At 43.6% G+C, this 25995-nt stretch overlaps 2 protein-coding genes across 3 annotated transcripts in view; both read right to left on the bottom strand.

Annotated features, from left to right (window-relative positions):
* zbtb44 (zinc finger and BTB domain containing 44) overlaps positions 1 to 6647 on the bottom strand; it is a 40666-nt gene extending 34019 nt beyond the window's left edge. For both annotated transcript variants that reach the window (XM_041995666.1, XM_041995667.1), the window contains exons 1-2: positions 6376 to 6647; positions 3677 to 4769 (exon numbers count right to left, since the gene is read on the bottom strand). In XM_041995666.1, coding sequence (XP_041851600.1) covers positions 3677 to 4733 — 1057 coding nt within the window. In that variant the 5' untranslated portion in view covers positions 4734 to 4769; positions 6376 to 6647. The remainder of the gene's footprint in view (positions 1 to 3676; positions 4770 to 6375) is intronic.
* A 2182-nt stretch (positions 6648 to 8829) lies between these two features.
* LOC121646585 (A disintegrin and metalloproteinase with thrombospondin motifs 8) overlaps positions 8830 to 25995 on the bottom strand; it is a 32967-nt gene continuing 15801 nt past the window's right edge. Inside the window, exons 6-9 of the mRNA XM_041995665.1 lie at positions 24141 to 24324; positions 21762 to 21925; positions 21299 to 21474; positions 8830 to 10987 (exon numbers count right to left, since the gene is read on the bottom strand). Of these exons, the coding sequence (XP_041851599.1) occupies positions 10243 to 10987; positions 21299 to 21474; positions 21762 to 21925; positions 24141 to 24324 (1269 nt within the window). The 3' untranslated portion in view covers positions 8830 to 10242. The remainder of the gene's footprint in view (positions 10988 to 21298; positions 21475 to 21761; positions 21926 to 24140; positions 24325 to 25995) is intronic.

Below are 25995 nucleotides of genomic sequence, written 5' to 3'. Positions count from 1 at the left end.
TATAGGCCCCTTTCCCTTTTAAATGCCGACTTAAAAATATTTGCCAAAGTGCTCGCGCGTAGGCTGAATCCTTTAATGACCAAATTGATCAACTGTGACCAAACGGGCTTCATTAAATCAAGGTCTTCCTCTGATAATATGAGAAGACTCCTTCATATCATACATGGTGCCACGTCGTTGCAGCAACCTGCAGCAGTTTTTTCTCTGGATGCCCTGAAGGCGTTTGACCGCTTGGAATGGCAATACATGTGGTCTCTGCTGGAGTCGTTTGGTCTGGGATCCAATTTCATAAACATGGTCAAAGTGTTATACAATAACCCGACAGCCATGGTACTTACGGGTAGGGTCTGCTCCTTGCCCTTCGATGTAGCCAGAGGCTCCAGACAAGGTTGTCCATTAAGTCCTTTGTTGTTTGCTTTGTCTCTGGAGCCTCTGGCTCATACAATACGTAGGTCCGTTAATATTACCCCTATTACACTTAATGACTCAAACCATCACATTTCTCTATACGCGGATGATATCTTGTTATTCGTGGGGGGCACTGAATCAATCCCCAATTTACTCTCCATCTTTAGCAGTTTTAGTGGTATATCTGGCTACAAAATCAATTGGGATAAATCTGCCTTTCTGCCCCTGAATGATTCAATGAGACATAGCCCTATCCCTCTAGACATTCCGGTAGTTAAAACATTTAAATACCTAGGTATAGAGATCTTTGCCTCATTGCAATCTATTGTCCAAACTAATTATGACGGGGTCTTGTCCAAGATTACAGCTGACCTTGAGAGGTGGTCATATTTGCCAAATTCCCTTAGATCACGTGTCTCAATCATCAAAATGAATGTTTTACCTCGTATCAATTTTCTGAGCTCTATGCTCCCACTGCCACCATTGGCTCGCTATTGGGATAGATTGCAGAGAGTTATTACTAAATTCATATGGAATGGAAAACGTCCCCGTTTGAAATTATCCACAATCCAACGTTTTAGGTCCGCTGGAGGCTTGTCACTGCCCAACTTCAGGCTGTATCACTGGGCTTTTACACTGCGTCCATTGGTTGCCTGGTTTAACAGCTCAGTGGATGTGTCTTGGAGGATATTGGATGAATCTTCGGCATATCCATTAAAATTACAGGAAGTATTATTTGCAAACACCCCTCTGAGGAGATGTCGGGCACTATATGGTCCCATCTTGTCTCACGCTATTGCAGTTTGGCATTCTGTAGAGAAAGCTTGTGGTGTTGTTTCTAATTGGAACCCTTATTCCCCCATCTTTAATAATGAAAGTATTTTGATTGATAAATGCTCTATTAAACAAGCTCAGTGTAGACATTGGTTCGATAAAGGTGTACGTTCCCTTGGCGATATATTCGGAGATAACGGCCTGCTTTCATTTGAAGATCTTTGTGTCAAATTTAACTTACAGTGCTCCACTTTCTTTTTCTTTCTGCAGTTAAGATCGGCCATGAAAGCCTATGGGGTACCATGGAATGTTCCACTAAAAAGTCATCCTTTGCTTAGGTTTTTTAATTGTACCAGTGGACTGAAAGGTGTAATTTCTAAGCTTTATGTTTTTATTCTAGAGATGACTTATGTTCCTTTACGCCTGAACTCTTGTTGGCAATCTGATATCCCTGATTTTCCTCATAATTTTGATTGGGAAGCAGTATGGAACTCTGTATTACACTCATCTAGGAACCCCGATCATCAACAGATTCATCTAAACTTTATCCATAGGACCTATATGACACCCCGTAAACTTTACAATATGAAACTGAAGGCTGACCCAAGCTGTTCGCTCTGCCACACAGGCTCAATAGGTACCTATTTTCACATGGTGTGGGAATGCCCAGGCGTGGCGAATTTTTGGGAGGGGGTAAGGAATAGTCTGTCTATTCTGTTGTCTTGTGATGTTCCCCTTTCACCTTTGGTTTTGATCCTCGATGATACTTCTCTGCTGAAATGCTGTAAAATGAAAAAGAGAATCTTTTTGGCTGGCTTGACCGCTGCTAAGAAGATGCTAGCCTTAAGATGGAAACCTCCACACTCTTTGTCCCATCGTCAATGGGTACTAACATTTATCGATGTGTCCTACTTGGAACTGTCCACAGCGCGGATGCATAATGCGAAGGAAGAAACTATAAATCTTTGGAATCGAACTGTGTCTGATCTTAAGGCCCTTTTGGAATGAGGCGTATGTGTGTTTATTGTTTTCTTTGTTTTGCTGTACGACTATATATTGTAACATTTTCTCATGTGCAGATTTACTTTTAATGTCCTGGACCTGTGTTGTATTGTATTCTGTTGTTCTATATTTCAAAAGATAATAAATATTTGATCACAAAAAAAAAATCCGCACTTCGTTTGGCCTCAAACAAAGGATGCTGGTGATGTATCCTTCGCGGCCTCTTTTCTCCCAGAATTCATTGCGCACAAGACGGTGGCGAATCAGCAACCTCAGAAGAGTCGTATTAAGTTTAACTAAAGTTTTATTTAAAAAAAAAGTACGTTTTTTTTAACTACACTTTAGTATATACGTTACAAAAGCAAGTACATTTAGAGCATGTTTGTTAAATGGTGACATTAAAATTCGGTAATATTTGATATTCCAGGACATTTAAGGGTTAATGAAGTGTGTGCCGGCTGGAAAACAACAGAGCCTCAAACCGTGTTTTTTTTTTTTAACTGTGGCGTTGCCGCTCCGTGTTCAGCGTTCTCTGAAGTGTCCTATGAGTAATTTCAGAGGTTTAAGTGATTCAGCGTCCTGTGTTGTTGCTATGGGAAATTCTTGTTGACTAGGTAGGTTGTCTCATTTCACCAACGTTAAGCAGACTTCGAAGTGTGTAGACTACGTTGGACACTCTGTAGCCTACGTAGTCTGCACACTTCGAAGTCTGCAGACCCTGAATTGGGACACACCTCTGGTTTTTGGTTCTGGCTGCTAGCTCGAGAGTTTCTGTCCCACCGTGGTGAGACAGACGTCTCTGGAACCAGCAGAGTCTCTGCTGTCACGTGACTCCTGGTTTGTGTGGAGAAATGACCAGAAGCTCTAACGTGGACAGAGCTGCTCTCATGGTTTCTACATTCCCATAGACCTGCTGGGGTCTGAACTGTGTTTGGTTTGGATGCCGATGCTTGGTGGAGTCTTTTAGCTGAGTTTCTCCCGTCATTGCTATGCTACATGTTAGCATTGCTGCTTCCTGGTGTCTGCTAACGCCTTCTGGACTGTAGGATGTTATGCTGCCTTCTGTACAAGAAACTCTAGTCATGAGGAGATTTATGATTATTTATATTCAAATTCTTTACAGCTGTACAACTCCACACCAAACACCAGGTGAGCACCAATGTCCCAGGCTAAGACGGATGGCAACGCATCCAAATCTGAACGTCATTCATTGTTCAGCAGCTTGTAAAGATCTAAGTTACTCATTTGTGCTGTGGTTGCATCATAATGAGTCTTCGTTTCTCTTGTGAGCTTAATGCAGTAAGGTCGTTTCTCTCTTCCATGTTTTTAGACATGCTTTAAACGGTTTACTAGTGAGAAATCTGAAAGTGTAGATGGAAACAGTAGTGATATTCCCCAACATGGCGAACATTTCCACCGTGGCCTCAGATGAGCAATCTCAGTACACATAAATATCTGCTGTAAAGTAAAGACGTAAGGAGAATAGTCCCACCTATAGAGGACGACTGCGGACTAATGAGGAGCTCCTCTTGGACCTGTTCGCTCCCTGGCACCGTCTGCTGGTCACTCAGTGAGCTCTGAGAGGCGCTGACCGGCTGTGATGATGCCTCTTGGACCTCCTCGTCGCTAAGACGTTCCACCTTCACTCTTACATCCTCCTCCTCTGCTGCTGCCGGTGATGACACGGCCTTGGAGCTCTCACATGTGAGGAAGTCACTAAGCCGACGAGCCACCACTCCCTCCGAGGTCCCTGGAGCGCCCTGCTCCAAGCAGCGAGGGCTCTCTGGGAGCTTGGATTTGTCTGAGTGGAACCTTCGGTCAATGCCGAATGGGAAAGTCCACGGAAAGGCCAGGGAGGACTCCACAGGCTGGGCTGTGCCGTCTGAGAAGGACGGGGATGGGTTGGGGATCTGGGGGGAGGTGGTGACCATCTGTGTAGTGCATTTGAGTGGACTCTCAGGCGACGCCATGGTTACAAAGCTCTTTCGTTTCCGCCGTGATTCGCGGCATATGGGAACGTTTCTCTCCATCACGCTACAGTCAGACGACACGGGTGACACGCTGCCGTCCAGCGGCGTCAGGGCACAGTTTGATGAGGCGCTCTCCGGAGCCGATTCGTGTGGTTTATCCACCGCTATGTTGTTGTTGTTAGTTGGGCTCCAAAGAATACTCGACTTCATGAACTCTGAACATGTACTGGCCACCGCAAACATCTGCATGTAACTTGCAGCCGCCAGGACGTCGATGATATTCTCTGTGCTGATGGAGAGAGTAGAGGTGTAGGCGTATTCCAGCAGAGGAGCAAAACCACTAACTGTCACATGATGAAGGTCCAACACAAACTTATCCTCGTCCTCCGGTCGGCCCACCAGTTTGGAGCGGAAAAATTCACTGCAGCAAGCCAAGACCACTTTGTGCGCGAGGAAGAGCTTGTCTTGGACCCGGATGGTAACATCACATAAGTGACCCTCATTGCGCAACGCATTGAGCTTCTCGAGCATCTCCTGGCTGTGGGAGGTGGAGCTGTGGGTGAAGGTTTTGACCCCCATGTTGGAGTCGCTCTCTCTGTGTAACGAAAACGTGGTCTGCAGACAGAGATGGCAAAAACACAACATTTAAGTTAGCAAAAGTTACATATTTTTGTTGAGCTGTTTTTTTTGTGTGTGTGTGGAAAATACATCACATCAGCAATGTTTGCACAAGGCAACATTAACGAGCTGGAAGATGGCCTCACTAAACAAAATCCAGCTTTACCATCAAACATTTAGGTGTGAAGTAAAAGATAAAATCACAACAAAAGGAATACAGACTGGAGGAAAACAGCAGTGGGCGCAGACAGGAACAAATATGAAGGTGCTCTCTGAGGGGGAAGTCAGCGTAAGGGGGCTCGGAAGCGGGGTAGGGAGCACGGAGGACAAAATGCCGAGTTATGTAACAACAATCAAAGCAGATGTGCAGCGATGCAAACCAGACCCGTGTGGAGGCCAGGCGCTACAGGACGCTCAGCAGCTGTCTGCGAGACATGTGGATTCTCTGAGGCATGAGATTTTCCATCAAACAAAAGCTCGAGTGAAGGGGCTCTCGCAGGGAAAGAGCACTCCTCATCTCACACACACCAAAGGAAAATACTCTTGGGCTTTGTTGGCCCACTAAAGACAAAGTGAATTACAGAAGCGGAGCAACGAGAAAGTGTCTGGTCTGAACCAGGAACCAGGGTTAACACTCGTCAACGGGTCCTTTACGTGCCTACGTTTCCTGTCAGAGGGATTATTTACCTACATGGCCAACAGGAAAATAAACGGTGATGCATCCAAACCAAAAGCTAACTTAACCAGAGACACCTAATTATTCAGAAAAAATCATTTATTTGAAAACTTTGTTTTACTTTCATGCTGGTTTCTGAGTTATAAACATGGAATAAACTTGTCAATATTCAATATGAAATCAGTAGATTTATTTATTTTTTTAAGGGAAAACTATGTAAATTTACTTTAAGACGATCAGATCTTGATTTTTTTTAAAATGCTTGAAACACGGTGCAGATAGCTGATAGTACACCCAGCAGCAGCTGCATGGCTCCGCTTCCAGCGGACAACATGCTGAACAAACATGTCCACAAGAATAACAATCCCAGTTTAGCAAACACTGGCTAACTGGTTCCAGCTGGCACCTCAAGCCAGCCAGTAGATGTCGGGTTATAACGGTCAAAATCAACCATACTAACCCCTCCAAATGATGTAGTTCAAAGCGTTTTATGTAACTACAGATTAATAACGTGGCAGTAGTGAATCTAACTACTCCAAATGAGCCGGTAAGTAAACAGAAATGGGTTTGGGTTTTATCTTTCAGTCGTAAATTTATCATTCAACATGAATGCTGCCTATGCAATACACAAAGCTGAGGCGTAGCCGGTTCAGAAAAAAACAACAAGGTATTCATTTATGTTCCAATTATTCTAAAGTCATGTATTTCCGTCTTGACCGTGAGTAACCCTCCGTGTTTTGACGCTCATAGTGAACATTAGCTAACTAGCTGTTAGCTTGCTAGCTACAGCTAGCTGGAGATACAAGGCGCTATTAGTTGGTCTGATTGCTCTTGTCAAACTAAGACAAAAAAATAAACAGGTAAAAGTAAATACAACAGAGCTGCTGTTATCGGGAGTACTGTACAAACAGATAAAATCTAAATTACCTTCCGCTGCTGGGCCTGTGGTAACAGCTGGGCCTCGCGACCGACAATAACCAGAGACAGCGGGTCGCCCTGCCGCTCCGCTCGGCTCACTCACATTCCCTGATCTTCCCAGGCATCCGCCAGCCTTCCGGCCGCCTCTCGTCGCACTTAAATGAACGTTAACATTAATTCAGATCACATTTAACTCCCGTTAAAAGTTTGCAGCGGAGCCGTTTTTATTCCTTTGTGCTCTTCGCTGTCCTGTGTGCTTTATTTTTACCCCACAATGCAACGCGCAGCCCTCACTGTACGTACTGTAAGAAACAGGAAGTTACATTTGGCGACATGCACGTCACTCAGCTGTAAACACGCTTTATAGTCATCATTACACTTTGTAGTTTATTAATCTAATATATAATATTTTATATGTATATATAGTGAAAATGCATAATTGAAATCTAGAAAAGTTGGGATGCCACTAAATTAATACATATTTCATTCCCTCCACCCACCCCCCAAAAATGATGAAACTGAGACGTTTCACCATGAGATGGAAATATGAGCTGATAGTGAATCTGATGCAGTCTCGAAAAAGTTGGAACAGGAGCAACAAAAGGCTGGAAAAGTACCTGGTACAAACCAGAAACACCTGGAGGAGCATTGGACAACTAACCAAGTTACCTGGCAACAGGTCAGTAACATGACTGGTATAAAAGGAGCATTTCAGAGAGGCAGAGTCTCTCAGATGGAAAGATGGACAGAGCTTCACCAATCTGAGACAAACTGGATCTAAAACTTCAGAGAACTGTTCCTCAGACTGAAGATCCACCATCTACAGCAGGGATGGGCAAACCTGGTCCGTGAGAGCCTCAGTCCTCCAGGTTAAGATGTTTCACTCATTGTGGAGAACTTGACAACAAGCTGTCAAATCCTTTTCATTTGAATCATGTTTGTTGAAACGGAAACAATTAAAGCCAGCGGGACAGTTGCCTTCGAGGACCAAAGTTGTCCATCCCTGATCTACGGTGTATGATTTCATCTAAAGATTCAGAAAATCAGATGGAGTCCCTGTGTGCATGGGAGAAGACCAAAGATCAGTTTTAGATGCTGGTGATCTTGGGACCCTTGGGCAGCACTGTATTAACAGCAGATATGATTCTCTGCTTGTTTGTAGAAAACTGGGCTTCAAGGAGCTTCCTCGGGGTGAACCAGTAACACTCCCACAGAAAGAAAAAAGAAATGTGCACGTCAAATGTTGTGTTTCGCTAGGTGTGTGACTAATATATATATATATATATATATGTATATATATATATATATATATATACATATATATATATGGCCAGCGTGATTGTGCTTATTGGGGCTTTGTACCTGATATCTGGATGGGGAGTTGTTAACTCCCCCCTGACCTGGCGTCCTGGCTCCCCCTTGCCGTAGCATTTGTGTTGTATTTCGACAATCTCAAGCTGTGATAGCAGCTGCCGTCTGTGGATGTTGGAACGTTGAGCTACTAGCAGTGAGTGTTGATTGTGGGTTTAGAAGATTCCATATTTCCCACATTCCCTGCATGTAACTCCTCTGACGAGGGTTACTGGAGTAGTAGCATTCCAACAGAGCCTTGTTCTCGCCTCTCGTCCATTTCCGTCTTGTTCCACTTCTCGCCAGGGTGAGAGACCGCCCACGGAGGGCGAGGGGACAATTTTTTTATATATATATATTTTTTATTGAGGGTTAGGGTTATTATTATTGAGATTCCCAAAATGTAAAGTGCTATAATAATAAAATGTATTATTATTATTATTATTATTGTTATTATTATTACTATGATGATGATGCTGCACGGTGGTGTGGTGGTTAGCACCGCAGCCTCACAGCAAGAAGGTCGCTGGTTCAAATCTCGGCTGGGGAGAGGTTCGAACCTTGAGGGTGGTGGTATTTCTGTGTGGAGTTTGCATGTTCTCCCTGTGTATGCGTGGGTTCTCTCTGGGTTCTCCGGCTTCCTCCCACCGTCCAATAACATGATGTTAGATTAATTGATGACTCTAAATTCTCCCTAGGAGTGTGTGTGTGTGTGTGTGAATGGTTGTTTGTCCCCTATGTGTTGGCCCTGGTGACCTGTCCAGGTGTACCTGCCTCTCACCTGTTAAATACTGGGATAGGCTCCAGCTTCCCCACGACCCTTAATGGAATAAGCGGTATAGAGAATGAATGAATTATTATTATTATTATTATTAAAGCCTCAAGCGAACAGTTTGACTGGAGAAAAGTGGACTGAAAGTTACGTGTCATGTTGGTGTTGCCGTTTCGTACAAACTGTGGAAAGATTTCTGTTAAGTGTTTGGACTAATATATATGACAAAATAAAGGAAATGGTCCAATTAAAGAGGTTTTGTGCCGTTTTACATGCACACATTGTACAGGGTTTTCATCTGGTTGTCATGGAGACATGTAAAAGAGACCGTGTGTTGACATAAATGTGTTTATTTGACCACTTCATAGACAAAAAATAAACCAAACCAAAACAAAAATTCAAAGACAGCAGCATCTGCCATGTTTGTAAAAACTTACAAAAATAAATAGCTTAAAAAGCTGCAATAATAAAATAGCGTGGTCCTTCACTGAAGGGATATCAGACACATGAGCCGCCTCTTTCACCTTATTTTATACTGTAAATTAAGAAAAGGAATGAAACAATTCAAATATACATACATGAGACAGAAAAAACAACTATGATGGATTTACAAACAAACAAAAAAGGCTGCAAATGAAATTAGTTTTACGTTTCGTATACAAGACTGATAATATGTTTACCTCTTAGACTACTAGGAAGACTTCGAGGGGAAAACTACAGTTAGAAGGTTTTTCAGATCATTATCTTGGCTAATGTGTAAACTCTAATTAAATCTTTATAAATTCAAGGTTTAGTGTAGACTGTAAAAGAGCTGAACGTAGTTTCAGGAGTTGTTCAGACCCAGAAGTGGCCACATTTGTACGAGACGGGGCAGCTGCAGCCCATCGAAGGTGTTAGTCAGCTAAAGACACATCACCTTTTATTCTAACTGGAACCAGAGATGGAACAGATTCACCTGAAAGCACTTTCCCAGGTGTTACTTTGACTCCACCTGTCCTTTACAGTCTATGTGAAGGTTACTATGACTAAAAGCCAGAAATGAAGTCAAATATGTTGCCAGGAAATGGTTTTAAACACAGGAAGCATTTAACTCATCATATTTGTGTGCCAGTAGAAAAACAAGCAATCACAAACGAGCACATTTCCAGAGAATCACACATTATCTGCCTCAGCAACAGGTAAACGGCTCGATTGAAGCGTTATAGGGCACAGAGTTTTGTGGAGGACAAGTGGAGGTATATTTACACTGTGCTGGTCTATGACAGCAGGTTTCATGCCAATGCTCTGTCCCACTGTAAGCTAACAGCTAGCTCTGGAAGACAAACGCCGTCCACAATGTTAGCTTCTTTTTAACGTGAGACTAGAAAAGTTCTTCTGGAGAAAGCCCTCACTGCATCTGTACATAGCATCACATTTACATCCTGAGGTAGATTTAAATGGTTTCTAATTTCAAACGTGGTTTTCAAATGGACAAAGATGAGAAAATATTCAGGTGAAAACCCTTAATGTCACATGACGCAGCCATCTGGTACCCCTCCTCTGTGGACATGGATGCCACACATGTGGCCATTCTGGATTTCTTCATTGTCAATTAGCAACAGTTTCTGATATTTTGAGGTGACCTTGCAGTTATTCTCTGGGATTTTTGTAGTCATTAGTGCCCTGGGCCCATTCCTGGTGCATCCTGGTGCACTCAGTAATCCATCTATGGCTGGTATGTGCACTCAGACCAAAAAGGGATAGTTCCCTGTTCTTCATAAGCAGTCCTGGTTCTTACATTCTCCAGAGACTGGCTCTGGGGTTTTGTTTGGATCACACTTCTCTGGCTCAACAATCTTCCCAGTGTAGTCTATACAGAAGACGCTGCGGCGCCGCCCCCCCTCACCACAAGTTCGTGAGCAGGTGGACCAAGGCCCCATCTGCCATATGGGACACGGCAAATCCCCACAAGGCCTGATGTCTGTGGGCTTCAGGTCTTGGTCACACTGGCTGGAGAGGTAGCCTTCCATGTTTCTGCATTCAACGCTTCTCCTGGACCACCCGGAGCCGCAGCTCTTGGAGCACTCGGACCACTCGCCTAGTGCCCAGTCAGGCACACCAAACGGACTTATCATATGCAGCGATGGGGATGGGTCCTTCTTCTCTTTAGATTTGTTGAATATCACATCCTTGGGGATGAAAAACGTATATTTGATCTTGGGGGGGTTTGCATCGCCCGCAGTGGCCAGGATCTGGATTGTGATGGCTTCCTTCAGCTGACTGAAGCTCTGGATCCTCTCTAAGGTGGTGGAGGAGCCGCTGTACTTCAGCACGGCACCCAGAACGGGGATGTCCTGCTCCACAGTGGACACAGAGAAGTTACCGTTGAGGATGTAGGCGCCACTTTCCCGCTTCACTGCCAGGTAGTTCCCGTCATGTTTGACTCCTCTGTGGCTGCGCTGCTTGATGTCGATGTTGGTGGCGCCGACGGGAATTGTGACGATGTCGCTGTACCCGTAGCTAAAGAGAAGACAAAAACAGATTCTGAGGATCAGCGCCGCGTTCAGTTTTAAGGACATTTCAGTCTTTGTTTCAGCGGGATGGGAAAACTATTCATGAAGTTTTTATTGGAGTAAAAAAGATTTTCTCAAACTTTTCATAGATTTTTAATCAAAAGCTACATTTTAGATTTTTACACCTTGATGTTTTAATACAAACACTGCAGCTGCAAATAAAACAAAGTCATCAGAAATCCTGTTTGTCCTGCAAACTGAGAGCAGAATCTGTGGTGGTTGTCAAACAAATCCATTTAAAATACAATAAAAATTTTAAGTTTATGAGAAGGTAGTGAGGAAGGTCCTTCCTTCTTCCACCTACGTAGTATTCCCAGGGGTTCGAGTTAGAAGGAAAACTGGTCCATGGATTGTTACTTCCAGATTGGAAGACTGTAATTCCAGATTATTTTTTTGAAAAGTCTCTGATCCAAGATGCTGCAGCGAGGGTTCTGATGAGAACTATCATCAGAGATCATATTTCTCTGGTTTTATCTTCTCTTCATCGGCTTCCTGTTAGATCCAGAATACAATTTAAAATTCTTCTCACATATGAAGTTCTTTAAGATCCAGTGAATCTTAAAGAACTCAGAGTTCTAGGTTTTCCCATCAGAGCTTCACTCTCAGACTGCAGTTTTACTGCTGGTTCCTGGTGGGTCTAGAAGTAGAACGGGAGGCAGAACCTCCAGTTATCAGAACCTTCTCTGTGGAACCAGCTCCCAGTCTGGCTTCAGGGATCAGAACCCTCTCTACCTTCAGATCAGGTTTCAGATTTTCCTTGCTGATTAATCTTCTAGCAGGTCTGGTTCGGTGACCCTGATCCATCCTCTAGTCCTGCTGCTTGAGGCTGAGGCTGCTGGGGGACGTCCCATGATGCACTGGGCTCCTCTCTGGTTCATCCTGGTTTTGGTCCTGATGGAGGTTGTCTTTCCTGGTTCTGGTCCTGATGGAGGTTTTCTTTCCTGGTCCTGGTCTTAATGGAGGTTTTCTTTCTCGGTTCTGGTCCCAATGGAGGTTTTCTTTCCGGGTTCTGGTCCTGATGCAGGTTTTCTTTCCTGGTTCTGGTCTTAATGGAGGTTTTCTTTCTCGGTTCTGGTCCCAATGGAGGTTTTCTTTCCTGGTTCTGGTCCTGATGGAGGTTTTCTTTCCAGGTTCTGGTCTTAATGGAGGTTTTCTTTCTCGGTTCTGGTCCCAATGGAATTTTTCTTTCCTGGTTCTGGTCCTGATGGAGGTTTTCTCTACTGGTTCTGGTCTTAATGGAGATTTTCTTTCCTGGTTCTAATCCCAATGGAGGCTTTATTTCCTGGTTCTGGTCTTAATGTAGGTTTTCTTTCTCGGTTCTGGTCCCAATGGAGGTTTTCTTTCTGAGTTCTGGTCCTGTTGGAGGTTTTCTTTCCTGGTTCTGGTCCCAATGGAGGTTTTCTTTCCTGCTTCTGGTCTTAATGGAGATTTTCTTTCCTGGTTCTGGTCCCAATGGAGGTTTTCTTTCCTGGTTCTGGTCTTAATGGATGTTTTCTTTCTCGGTTCTGGTCCCAATGGAGGTTTTCTTTCCTGGTTCTGGTCCTGATGGAGGTTTTCTTTCCTGGTTGTGGTCTTAATGGAGGTTTTCTTTTTCGGTTCTGGTCCTGATGGAGGTTTTCTTTCCTGCTTCTGGTCTTAATGGAGATTTTCTTTCCTGGTTCTAATCCCAATGGAGGTTTTCTTTCCTGGTTCTGGTCTTAATGGAGGTTTTCTTACTCAGTTCTGGTCCCAATGTAGGTTTTATTTCCTGCTTCTGGTCCCAATGGAGGTTTTCTTTCCTGGTTCTGGTCTTAATGGAGGTTTTTATTCCTGGTTCTGGTCTTAATGGAGATTTTCTTTCCTGGTTCTGGTCCTGATGGAGGTTTTCTTTCATGGTTCTGGTCTTAATGGAAGTTTTCATTCCTGGTTCTGGTCTTAATGGAGGTTTTCTTTCCTGCTTCTGGTCTTAATGGAGATTTTCTTTCCTGGTTCTAATCCCAATGGAGGTTTTTTTTCCTGGTTCTGGTCCTGATGGAGGTTTTCTTTCCTGGTTCTGGTCTTAATGGAGGTTTTCATTCCTGGTTCTGGTCTTAATGGAGGTTTTCTTTCTCGGTTCTGGTCCCAATGGAGGTTTTCCTTCCTGGTTCTGGTCTTAATGGAGGTTTTCTTTCTCGGTTCTGGTCCCAATGGAGGTTTGCTTTCCTGCTTCCGGACTAAATGGAGATTTTCTTTCCTGGTTCTGGTCCCAATGGAGGTTTTCTTTCCTGGTTCTGGTCTTAATGGAGGTTTTCTTACTCAGTTCTGGTCCCAATGGAGGTTTTCTTTCCTGGTTCTGGTCCCAGTGGAAGTTTTCTTTCCTGGTTCTGGTTCTGATGGAGGTTTTCTTTCCTGGTTCTTGTCTTAATGGAGATTTTCTTTCCTGGTTCTAATCCCAATGGAGGTTTTCTTTCCTGGTTCTGGTCCTGATGGAGGTTTTCTTTCCTGGTTCTGGTCCTGATGGAGGCTTTATTTCCTGGTTCTGATCTTAATGGCGGTTTTCTTTCTCAGTTCGGGTCCCAATGGAGGTTTTCATTCCTGGTTCTGGTCTTAATGGAGGTTTTCTTACTCAGTTCTGGTCCCAATGTAGGTTTTCTTTCCTGGTTCTGGTTCTGATAGAGGTTTTCTTTCCTGGTTCTGGTCTTAATGGAGATTTTTTTTCCTGGTTCTAATCCCAATGGAGGTTTTCTTTCCTGGTTCTGGTCCTGATGGAGATTTTCTTTCCTGGTTCTAATCCCAATGAAGGTTTTCTTTCCTGGTTCTGATCCCAATGGAAGTTTTCTTTCCTTGTTCTGGTTCTGATGGAGGTTTTCTTTCCTGGTTCCAGTCTTAATGGAGATTTTCTTTCCTGGTTCTAATGCCAATGGAGGTTTTCTTTCCTGCTTCTAGTACTGATGGAGATTTTCTTTCCTGGTTCTAATCCCAATGAAGGTTTTCTTTCCTGGTTCTGATCCCAATGGAAGTTTTCTTTCCTGGTTCTGGTTCTGATGGAAGTTTTCTTTCCTGGTTCTGGTTCTGATGGAGGTTTTCTTTCCTGGTTCTGGTCTTAATGGAGATTTTCTTTCCTGGTTCTAATCCCAATGGAGGTTTTCTTTCCTGGTACTGGTTCCAATGGAGGATTTCTTGACTGCTTCTGGTCTTAATGGAGATTTTCTTTCCTCGTTCTAATCCCAATGGAGGTTGTCTTTCCTGGTTCTGGTCCTGATGGAGGTTTTCTTTCCTGGTTCTGCTCTTAATGGAGGTTTTCTTTCTCGGTTCTTGTCCCAATGGAGGTTTTCTTTCCTGGTTCTGGTCCTGATGGAGGTTTTCTTTCTCGGTTCTGGTCCCAATGGAGGTTTTTTTTCTGAGTTCTGGTCCTGATGGAGGTTTTCTTTCTCGGTTCTGGTCCCAATGGAAGTTTTCTTTCCTGGTTCTTGTCTTAATGGAGGTTTTCTTTCTCGGTTCTTGTCCCAATGGAGGTTTTCTTTCCTGGTTCTGGTCCCAATGGAGGTTTTCTTTCTCAGTTCTGGTCCCAATGGAGGTTTTCTTTCCTGGTTCTGGTCCTGATGGAGGTTTTCTTTCTCGGTTCTGGTCCCAATGGAGGTTTTCTTTCCTGGTTCTGGTCCTGATGGAGGTTTTCTTTCCTGGTTCTGGTCTTAATGGAGGTTTTCTTTTTCGGTTCTGGTCCCAATGGAGGTTTTCTTTCCTGGTTCTGGTCCTGATGGAGGTTTTCTTTCTCGGTTCTGGTCCTGATGGAGGTTTTCTTTCCTGGTTCTGGTCTTAATGGAGATTTTCATTCCTGGTTCTGGTCCTGATGGAGGTTTTCTTTCCTGGTTCTGGTCCCAATGGAGGTTTTCTTACTCAGTTCTAGTCCCAATGGAGGTTTTCTTTCCTGGTTCTGGTCCCAATGGAGGTTTCCTCTCCTGGCTCTGGTCCTGATGGAGGTTTTCTTTCCTGGTTCTGGTCCCAATGGAAGTTTTCTTTCCTGGTTCTGATGGAGGTTTTCTTTCCTGGTTCTGGTCTTAATGGAGATTTTCTTTCCTGGTTCTAATCCCAATGGAGGTTTTCTTTCCTGGTACTGGTTCCAATGGAGGATCTCTTGACTGCTTCTGGTCTTAATGGAGATTTTCTTTCCTGGTTCTAATCCCAATGGAGGTTTTCTTTCCTGGTTCTAATCCCAATGGAGGTTTTCTTTCCTGGTTCTGGTCCTGATGGAGATTTTCTTTCCTGGTTCTAATCCCAATGAAGGTTTTCTTTCCTGGTTCTGATCCCAATGGAGGTTTTCTTTCATGGTTCTGGTCTTAATGGAAGTTTTCATTCCTGGTTCTGGTCTTAATGGAGGTTTTCTTTCCTGGTTCTGGTCCTGATGGAAATTTTCTTTCCTGCTTCTGGTCTTAATGGAGATTTTCTTTCCTGGTTCTAATCCCAATGGAGGTTTTTTTTCCTGGTTCTGGTCCTGATGGAGGTTTTCTTTCCTGGTTCTGGTCTTAATGGAGGTTTTCATTCCTGGTTCTGGTCTTAATGGAGGTTTTCTTTCTCGGTTCTGGTCCCAATGGAGGTTTTCCTTCCTGGTTCTGGTCTTAATGGAGGTTTTCTCTCTCGGTTCTGGTCCCAATGGAGGTTTGCTTTCCTGCTTCCGGTCTAAATGGAGATTTTCTTTCCTGGTTCTGGTCCCAATGGAGGTTTTCTTTCCTGGTTCTGGTCTTAATGGAGGTTTTCTTACTCAGTTCTGGTCCCAATGGAGGTTTTCTTTCCTGGTTCTGGTCCCAGTGGAAGTTTTCTTTCCTGGTTCTGGTTCTGATGGAGGTTTTCTTTCCTGGTTCTTGTCTTAATGGAGATTTTCTTTCCTGGTTCTAATCCCAATGGAGGTTTTCTTTCCTGGGTCTGGTCCTGATGGAGGCTTTATTTCCTGGTTCTGTTCTTAATGGAGATTTTCTTTCCTGGTTCTAATCCCAATGGAGGTTTTCTTTCCTGGTTCTGGTCCTGATGGAGGTTTTCTTTCCTGGTTCTGGTCCTGATGGAGGCTTTATTTCCTGGTTCTGATCTTAATGGCGGTTTTCTTTCTCAGTTCGGGTCCCAATGGAGGTTTTCATTCCTGGTTCTGGTCTTAATGGAGGTTTTCTTACTCTGTTCTGGTCCCAATGTAGGTTTTCTTTCCTGGTTCTGGTCCCAATGGAAGTTTTCTTTCCTGGTTCTGGTTCTGATGGAGGTTTTCATTCCTGGTTCTGGTCTTAATGGAGGTTTTCTTACTCAGTTCTGGTCCCAATGTAGGTTTTCTTTCCTGGTTCTGGTCCCAATGGAAGTTTTCTTTCCTGGTTCTGGTCCTGATGGAGGTTTTCTTTCCTGGTTCTGGTCCCAATGGAGGTTTTCTTACTCAGTTCTAGTCCCAATGGAGGTTTTCTTTACTGGTTCTGGTCCCAATGGAGGTTTCCTCTCCTGGCTCTGGTCCTGATGGAGGTTTTCTTTCCTGGTTCTGGTCCCAATGGAAGTTTTCTTTCCTGGTTCTGATGGAGGTTTTCTTTCCTGGTTCTGGTCTTAATGGAGATTTTCTTTCCTGGTTCTAATCCCAATGGAGGTTTTCTTTCCTGGTACTGGTTCCAATGGAGGATCTCTTGACTGCTTCTGGTCTTAATGGAGATTTTCTTTCCTGGTTCTAATCCCAATGGAGGTTTTCTTTCCTGGTTCTAATCCCAATGGAGGTTTTCTTTCCTGGTTCTGGTCCTGATGGAGATTTTCTTTCCTGGTTCTAATCCCAATGAAGGTTTTCTTTCCTGGTTCTGATCCCAATGGAGGTTTTCTTTCATGGTTCTGGTCTTAATGGAAGTTTTCATTCCTGGTTCTGGTCTTAATGGAGGTTTTCTTTCCTGGTTCTGGTCCTGATGGAAATTTTCTTTCCTGCTTCTGGTCTTAATGGAGATTTTCTTTCCTGGTTCTAATCCCAATGGAGGTTTTTTTTCCTGGTTCTGGTCCTGATGGAGGTTTTCCTTCCTGGTTCTGGTCTTAATGGAGGTTTTCATTCCTGGTTCTGGTCTTAATGGAGGTTTTCTTTCTCGGTTCTGGTCCCAATGGAGGTTTTCCTTCCTGGTTCTGGTCTTAATGGAGGTTTTCTCTCTCGGTTCTGGTCCCAATGGAGGTTTGCTTTCCTGCTTCCGGTCTAAATGGAGATTTTCTTTCCTGGTTCTGGTCCCAATGGAGGTTTTCTTTCCTGGTTCTGGTCTTAATGGAGGTTTTCTTACTCAGTTCTGGTCCCAATGGAGGTTTTCTTTCCTGGTTCTGGTCCCAGTGGAAGTTTTCTTTCCTGGTTCTGGTTCTGATGGAGGTTTTCTTTCCTGGTTCTTGTCTTAATGGAGATTTTCTTTCCTGGTTCTAATCCCAATGGAGGTTTTCTTTCCTGGGTCTGGTCCTGATGGAGGCTTTATTTCCTGGTTCTGTTCTTAATGGAGATTTTCTTTCCTGGTTCTAATCCCAATGGAGGTTTTCTTTCCTGGTTCTGGTCCTGATGGAGGTTTTCTTTCCTGGTTCTGGTCCTGATGGAGGCTTTATTTCCTGGTTCTGATCTTAATGGCGGTTTTCTTTCTCAGTTCGGGTCCCAATGGAGGTTTTCATTCCTGGTTCTGGTCTTAATGGAGGTTTTCTTACTCAGTTCTGGTCCCAATGTAGGTTTTCTTTCCTGGTTCTGGTCCCAATGGAAGTTTTCTTTCCTGGTTCTGGTTCTGATGGAGGTTTTCTTTCCTGGTTCTGGTCTTAATGGAGGTTTTCTTACTCAGTTCTGGTCCCAATGGAGGTTTTCTTTCCTGGTTCTGGTCCCAGTGGAAGTTTTCTTTCCTGGTTCTGGTTCTGATGGAGGTTTTCTTTCCTGGTTCTTGTCTTAATGGAGATTTTCTTTCCTGGTTCTAATCCCAATGGAGGTTTTCTTTCCTGGGTCTGGTCCTGATGGAGGCTTTATTTCCTGGTTCTGTTCTTAATGGAGATTTTCTTTCCTGGTTCTAATCCCAATGGAGGTTTTCTTTCCTGGTTCTGGTCCTGATGGAGGTTTTCTTTCCTGGTTCTGGTCCTGATGGAGGCTTTATTTCCTGGTTCTGATCTTAATGGCGGTTTTCTTTCTCAGTTCGGGTCCCAATGGAGGTTTTCATTCCTGGTTCTGGTCTTAATGGAGGTTTTCTTACTCTGTTCTGGTCCCAATGTAGGTTTTCTTTCCTGGTTCTGGTCCCAATGGAAGTTTTCTTTCCTGGTTCTGGTTCTGATGGAGGTTTTCATTCCTGGTTCTGGTCTTAATGGAGGTTTTCTTACTCAGTTCTGGTCCCAATGTAGGTTTTCTTTCCTGGTTCTGGTCCCAATGGAAGTTTTCTTTCCTGGTTCTGGTCCTGATGGAGGTTTTCTTTCCTGGTTCTGGTCCCAATGGAGGTTTTCTTACTCAGTTCTAGTCCCAATGGAGGTTTTCTTTACTGGTTCTGGTCCCAATGGAGGTTTCCTCTCCTGGCTCTGGTCCTGATGGAGGTTTTCTTTCCTGGTTCTGGTCCCAATGGAAGTTTTCTTTCCTGGTTCTGATGGAGGTTTTCTTTCCTGGTTCTGGTCTTAATGGAGATTTTCTTTCCTGGTTCTAATCCCAATGGAGGTTTTCTTTCCTGGTACTGGTTCCAATGGAGGATCTCTTGACTGCTTCTGGTCTTAATGGAGATTTTCTTTCCTGGTTCTAATCCCAATGGAGGTTTTCTTTCCTGGTTCTAATCCCAATGGAGGTTTTCTTTCCTGGTTCTGGTCCTGATGGAGATTTTCTTTCCTGGTTCTAATCCCAATGAAGGTTTTCTTTCCTGGTTCTGATCCCAATGGAGGTTTTCTTTCATGGTTCTGGTCTTAATGGAAGTTTTCATTCCTGGTTCTGGTCTTAATGGAGGTTTTCTTTCCTGGTTCTGGTCCTGATGGAAATTTTCTTTCCTGCTTCTGGTCTTAATGGAGATTTTCTTTCCTGGTTCTAATCCCAATGGAGGTTTTTTTTCCTGGTTCTGGTCCTGATGGAGGTTTTCCTTCCTGGTTCTGGTCTTAATGGAGGTTTTCATTCCTGGTTCTGGTCTTAATGGAGGTTTTCTTTCTCGGTTCTGGTCCCAATGGAGGTTTTCCTTCCTGGTTCTGGTCTTAATGGAGGTTTTCTCTCTCGGTTCTGGTCCCAATGGAGGTTTGCTTTCCTGCTTCCGGTCTAAATGGAGATTTTCTTTCCTGGTTCTGGTCCCAATGGAGGTTTTCTTTCCTGGTTCTGGTCTTAATGGAGGTTTTCTTACTCAGTTCTGGTCCCAATGGAGGTTTTCTTTCCTGGTTCTGGTCCCAGTGGAAGTTTTCTTTCCTGGTTCTGGTTCTGATGGAGGTTTTCTTTCCTGGTTCTTGTCTTAATGGAGATTTTCTTTCCTGGTTCTAATCCCAATGGAGGTTTTCTTTCCTGGGTCTGGTCCTGATGGAGGCTTTATTTCCTGGTTCTGTTCTTAATGGAGATTTTCTTTCCTGGTTCTAATCCCAATGGAGGTTTTCTTTCCTGGTTCTGGTCCTGATGGAGGTTTTCTTTCCTGGTTCTGGTCCTGATGGAGGCTTTATTTCCTGGTTCTGATCTTAATGGCGGTTTTCTTTCTCAGTTCGGGTCCCAATGGAGGTTTTCATTCCTGGTTCTGGTCTTAATGGAGGTTTTCTTACTCAGTTCTGGTCCCAATGTAGGTTTTCTTTCCTGGTTCTGGTCCCAATGGAAGTTTTCTTTCCTGGTTCTGGTTCTGATGGAGGTTTTCTTTCCTGGTTCTGGTCTTAATGGAGATTTTTTTTCCTGGTTCTAATCCCAATGGAGGTTTTCTTTCCTGGTTCTGGTCCTGATGGAGATTTTCTTTCCTGGTTCTAATCCCAATGAAGGTTTTCTTTCCTGGTTCTGATCCCAATGGAAGTTTTCTTTCCTTGTTCTGGTTCTGATGGAGGTTTTCTTTCCTGGTTCCAGTCTTAATGGAGATTTTCTTTCCTGGTTCTAATGCCAATGGAGGTTTTCTTTCCTGCTTCTAGTACTGATGGAGATATTCTTTCCTGGTTCTAATCCCAATGAAGGTTTTCTTTCCTGGTTCTGATCCCAATGGAAGTTTTCTTTCCTGGTTCTGGTTCTAATGGAAGTTTTCTTTCCTGGTTCTGATGGAGGTTTTCTTTCCTGGTTCTGGTCTTAATGGAGATTTTCTTTCCTGGTTCTAATCCCAATGGAGGTTTTCTTTCCTGGTACTGGTTCCAATGGAGGATTTCTTGACTGCTTCTGGTCTTAATGGAGATTTTCTTTCCTCGTTCTAATCCCAATGGAGGTTGTCTTTCCTGGTTCTGGTCCTGATGGAGGTTTTCTTTCCTGGTTCTGCTCTTAATGGAGGTTTTCTTTCTCGGTTCTTGTCCCAATGGAGGTTTTCTTTCCTGGTTCTGGTCCTGATGGAGGTTTTCTTTCTCGGTTCTGGTCCCAATGGAGGTTTTCTTTCCTGGTTCTGGTCCTGATGAAGTTTTTCTTTCCGGGTTCTGGTCTTTATGGAGGTTTTCTTTCCGGGTTCTGGTCTTTATGGAGGTTTTCTTTCTCAGTTCTGGTCCCAATGGAGGGTTTTTTTTCTGGTTCTGGTCCCAATGGTAGTTTTCTTTCCTGGTTCTGGTCTTAATGGCGGTTTTCATTCCTGGTTCTGGTCCTGATGGAGGTTTTCCTTAGCTAGGTACTTATGAACTGGTTTATATGAACACAGTTATTCTATACTGGACTGATGTGGATCATATGATGGATTTGATTTAACTGGATTATAACAGGACTAGAATGAATTGAACCGTGTCTGTAAAAGTTCCTTGAGATGACTGATGAATCAGCTCTGTACATATGGACTGAAGCTCGTTACTTCTGTCTACTGGATCGTTGTGTCCTCTTCCTGTTTTCTACTTTTCTCTTTACATCTCTTCAATACTCTCCTGTTTTTTTCTGTCCCCTCTGGTCAGGTCCAGCAAGATTACATAAATTCCATAATTCAAAATAAATAAAAAATCATTTAAAATAAAAGAAAATCAGATTATCAAGAGGAGCCTTGTACCCATGACGCTCCTCTTAACAAAGCAAATTTGTTTGGCACAACACAGCAGCCAGACCATCATTCTGCCACCACCATGCTGGACAGGACAAGATAAAAGGAAAAAAAAGGAATTTGTCTTTCTAAGCTTCCTCGTAATGTTGTGTATGCAGTTTAAATGATGTTAAATTTCATGTAACCGTGTCTTTCAGTTCTCTTACGTTGCTCTGTTGTAGGAGCCTGTGATCTTCCTGCAGCTGAGTCCATCTCCTCCACACAGACCACACTTATCCACCTTCATGTTGGATCCAATCACCTGGTCGCAGCCTGCTTTCACACACTGGCCCTGAACACACACTGATGTGGTGTCAGGTCCGCAGGTCGTCCCGTCAATCACCTGCAGACGTAGCAACAATCAGCACAGGTGTCGTTTCAGGTGTAATGCAAACTAAAGCTGAAAATATGTTCATCCTTTTCAAGTCCTGGTGCAATAACATGAAGATCGCAGATTAATAACCCTGAAGTTCTTTTAGCTAAATGAAGTCATTCCACGTCTGCTTGTCCGCTTATGCCTGTGTCCTCTACTGAGAAAATACACAAGCTTATGGCTCAAACTTCCGTTTGGAGCGCATCAACTGCATCACTGCAGAGTATGAGATGTGATATTGAGTGAACATGCCGTACCTTGGATTCAAACACCTTAAATTCACTGCTGCCTCGGGCCCTGCAGAACAGCTTACATCTGTCTCTGGGAGAAACGCCGGCATACTTCGGAATCCACTGTTTCATGATGCTGCTGTTGCTGGGGCTGTTGTACTTTTCACACTGTTCTTCTCTGAAACTTTGACCTAAAAGTCAAAGACAGGACAGAAAATAACGATACCATTAAAACATTCCATCATCAGATCTGATTAAGTCAACATTTAGATTTCTATTAGAAAAATGCACAAAATGACCTTATTTTTTCTGCATATAGTTGACCAGGCTGCTGTTGTGCAGTGCAAAGAGCCTCAATAATTATTTCTTGGTGTTAAATAGACATTAAATCATAAGATTTTTGTTTTCTGACAAAATAAACAGTCTGTATCAGGAATCCTTGATCCTGGTTCATGAGGTCTTGTGTCCTACAAGTTTTAGAAGTTTTCTGCTCCAACACACCTGATTCAGACTCAGACTTGTGCAGAGCTTGATGTCAAGCTCTGCACAAGTCTGAGTCTGAGGACCAGGATGGAGGATCCCTGGTCTATATTAAACAGTTAATCTTAAAAATATACCATATTTCTGCAGAAATTGACCTTAAACACATTAAAAGGTGAAGTGAGCTCAATCCAAACAAACTTAACAAGTTGATATACTTGATAATTCTTTAACTAAAGAGAATAAGTGGCAAAGTGAAGTGAATCATGACGTTTAACAGTAAATAAAAAGTCAGCTTTTAAGAGTGTTTTCAGTCCACATCATGACAACCAGATGGTGATGTTTTGCATGGTAACAAAGGCAACTAGAGTAACTTCTAAGCACTTCACCTGCCTTCAGGAGATGGCTGAGATGCACTCATGTGCATGTGGAACAGTGCAGGGTTCTCCACAACAATTTTTCCCTCAGTGGGCACAGTGTACATTCAGCGCTGCTAATTCTTCTGCTATATTTAGTTAGTGCTGCCTTTAAGACAGTGTGTACCATATTTGATACATACAGTTTCTGAGACCTATTGCATCACTTTAGGGAAAAACCTAGCTTGGAACCCTATTGAACACTATCTGTCGCTTGTCTTCTGCCCTCTGGTGGACAACTACTGGACTGCAATAATGTTGACATATCCACAGGGTCCAAGCGGCAACCTCCGGCGGTAAAATGTGATGCCTATGTGGAAATGCAAAAAGTTGCAGTTCCCCCCTCATCCACTAGGGGCTCCAAAACAGAGCAAATCCCCATAGACTCCCATGTTAAAAAGACCAACTTCACTGCAGAAATAAACATGTTTAAAGCCTGGTACAAAAATCCATTTTAGGATTAATAGGTCAAGTTTACCTTCATGACAACTGTGAGGGGGGTGAATTTTTTTCTAACTCATCCGTTTGGATGTTATTTAATCTTGAAATTCGGCATAATTAGGGGAGTGTCCTTTTGATTGACAGGTATCCAATATCTGCAGCAAGAAGGGAGAGTGCAGCACAATCGCGGTTTATAGCCGGCTAACAGTGCGCCTTAGCTTTAGCCCTCCTACCCCCGTTAGCTGGTTAGCTACCGTTGGCTCTGGGTTAGCTTGGTTAGCTCTTAGCTAAAGGAAGCTTGGAGTTTGATGGTTGTCAATCATCCACCCCCACCTTCACAGTCCCCCTCTCGGCTCCACCTCTTTGCCAATTTTTGGATTTTCCGGGAATGACAACACTCGTGATGCTGCCAAGATGGCGATGGTGGGAACGCCCAACGAGCTTCACTTTTGCTCTTCAGAAATCTACGGGAAGTCACGGAGACTCCGCCCCCCTTATACAGTCTATGACACAGTCATAAATCACACACATATTCAAATTATTTTTGTTAATTTTCTTTAAGATTTTGTTTAAAGGCCAAATAACAACAGAAAAACATATTTTTCTGCTTTATTTCCTAAGTCAGGTTTTTAAGTGTTGAGCTGAGGAGCAAAATATTATGAAACACTGTTTGCAAACACTATTATAAAAATGTTCTGTGATTAAAAGTGTCCACTTGGAGTTGCTTAATGTCCACTTCATCACTGGTAATTATCATCACACTGACTGATTGTGCCAGCTATGGATGAGCCTGGATCAGTTTTCATTCAGGAAAACAATCAGACTGAGTTGCAGAAGAACATGGAGGATTGTTTGGGGGACAATCACCATCTCTTTAGCGTGGCTGCCCTCAAATGTAGTATGAACTGTGCCTGGACAGTGTGCACAGTTTTACAGCCCATAAGGACACGAAATTCTGTTTCTAGCCTAAAAAATATACTCATGAATTAAAATTCATCGGTGTTCATTTTGATCAAACACACCCATGCATTCACAAGTTGAAGGTGAAACCTTCATCTCACTGACTCACCTTCACTGTTATCACACGGCTGGATGTTGCAGGACTGGTACTGAACCCTCTGTCCTTCACAGTACCTCCCTCCACCCTGAGGAACAGGATCAGTGCACTCCCTGTAGGAGAACTCCACCCCACCTCCACACGTCCTGGAGCACTGCTGCCACGGCCCCCACGAGCTCCAGCCACCATCCACAGCCTTGTGTTGTAAAACAGAAAAACCAGAAGCCGTCAGGCTAGTTTGTCAGAGCGCAGAGCCAAAAGCAACTTGAGCTGTGCAGCCGAAACCACAGTCTGGGCTGGCGGGTTTGAGGCCACTCGGGTCGGCACGCGTCCGCTGTCTGCTTCTGCCCACATTCCTCTTGACGCCCAGCCTGCTATGCTGCAGCTCCCGATGCCACTGAAAGGCATGTGTGTCTGGTAGTAAGGGCATTCTTTCTAAGAGTTTTATGAGTTTGGAGCAAACATCTCATCTGCCAGCATGTCTGGACTCATAAACAGATGCAACCAAGTTCAAAATGAAACGCTGAGACGTAGAACTGCTGCTTACATAAAAACGTAACAAGGCACCACAAAGCAGCTGCTTTTGAAATCACCACATTCAGTGCACTCAAAGATCTGCTCCTTTTTCAGCATCAAACAGTTTTAACACTAATACAGAAGACTGTGGGATATTTGTATTGAGCTGCTGGAAAAAAACAAAACTAAACACAAAACAAGAAAACCAAGTATCAATAAAACTAATCTGATAAAATCATGTAGTGATGGAGCTTCACAGATGTGGAAGCTGCCCACGCCATAGGCACTAATGCAGCCCCATCCCATCAGAGATGCAGCTTTTCACCTGTCCACTGATAACAAGCTGGATGCTCCCTCTCCTCTTTAGTCTGCAGGACACGCCGTCCATGCTTTCCACAAACTAGTTCACGTCTTCATCCAGGTTTCCACTTTGTCTCAGACCATTTTAAATGAGCTTTGGTCCAGAGAAGACGGAAGAAGCTGGTTCTGGATCCTGTTCACATCTGGCTTCTTCTCTGCATGATGGAGCTTTAACCTGCATTTGTGGGTTTCAGGGTGAACTGTGTTCACAGACAGTGGTTCCTGGAAGTCTTCATGAGTCCATGCAGTGGTTTCCAGTAGAGAATCATGTCTGCTTTTAATGCAGAAGATCACCAGCATCCAGCTTTGTCCCTCGCACACAGAGATTCCTCCTGATTTTATGAATTTTATGATTGTTTTCTATGGAGGATTTTCAAAGTCTGAGGAACATTTTTCTTAAGTTTTAGATCCAGTTTGTCTCAGATTGGTGAAGCTCTGTCATCTTTCCATGTAAGAGACTCTGCCTCTCTGAAATGCTCCTTTTATACCAGTCATGTTACTGACCTGTTGCCAGGTAACCTGGTTAGTTGTCCAATGCTCCTCCAGGTGTTTCTGGTTTGTACCAGGTACTTTTCCAGCCTTTTGTTGCTCCTGTTCCAACTTTTCCATCAGATTCACTATCAGCTCATATTTTCATCTCATGGTGAACATCTCAGTTTCATCTTCTGAGATGTTGGTGATCTGCTACTGGGAATAAAATATGGGTGGAGAAGGTTTGTAAATCATTGCATTCTGTTTTTATTTACATTTTACACAGAGTCCTATGAGATGGACAGGTTACCTGTCCAGGTGTACTTGCTTCTCACCTGCTAATTGCTGAGATGAGCTACAGCTTCCCTGCGACCCTGAATTAGACTAAGTGGAATAGCAAATGAATAAAAGACGGTCCTGTCTTTGTTGAAAGTGCAGCTGTATATGCTGAGTCATCTAAAGGCTGCACTTCCATGCGTGTGAAGAAAAATCTGTCTTTATGATTTTGATGGGCTAAGCG

This window comes from Melanotaenia boesemani, chromosome 9 (assembly GCF_017639745.1).
Source record: "Melanotaenia boesemani isolate fMelBoe1 chromosome 9, fMelBoe1.pri, whole genome shotgun sequence".
Lineage (NCBI taxonomy): Eukaryota > Metazoa > Chordata > Actinopteri > Atheriniformes > Melanotaeniidae > Melanotaenia > Melanotaenia boesemani.
This window is presented reverse-complemented; position numbering and strand designations above follow the sequence as displayed.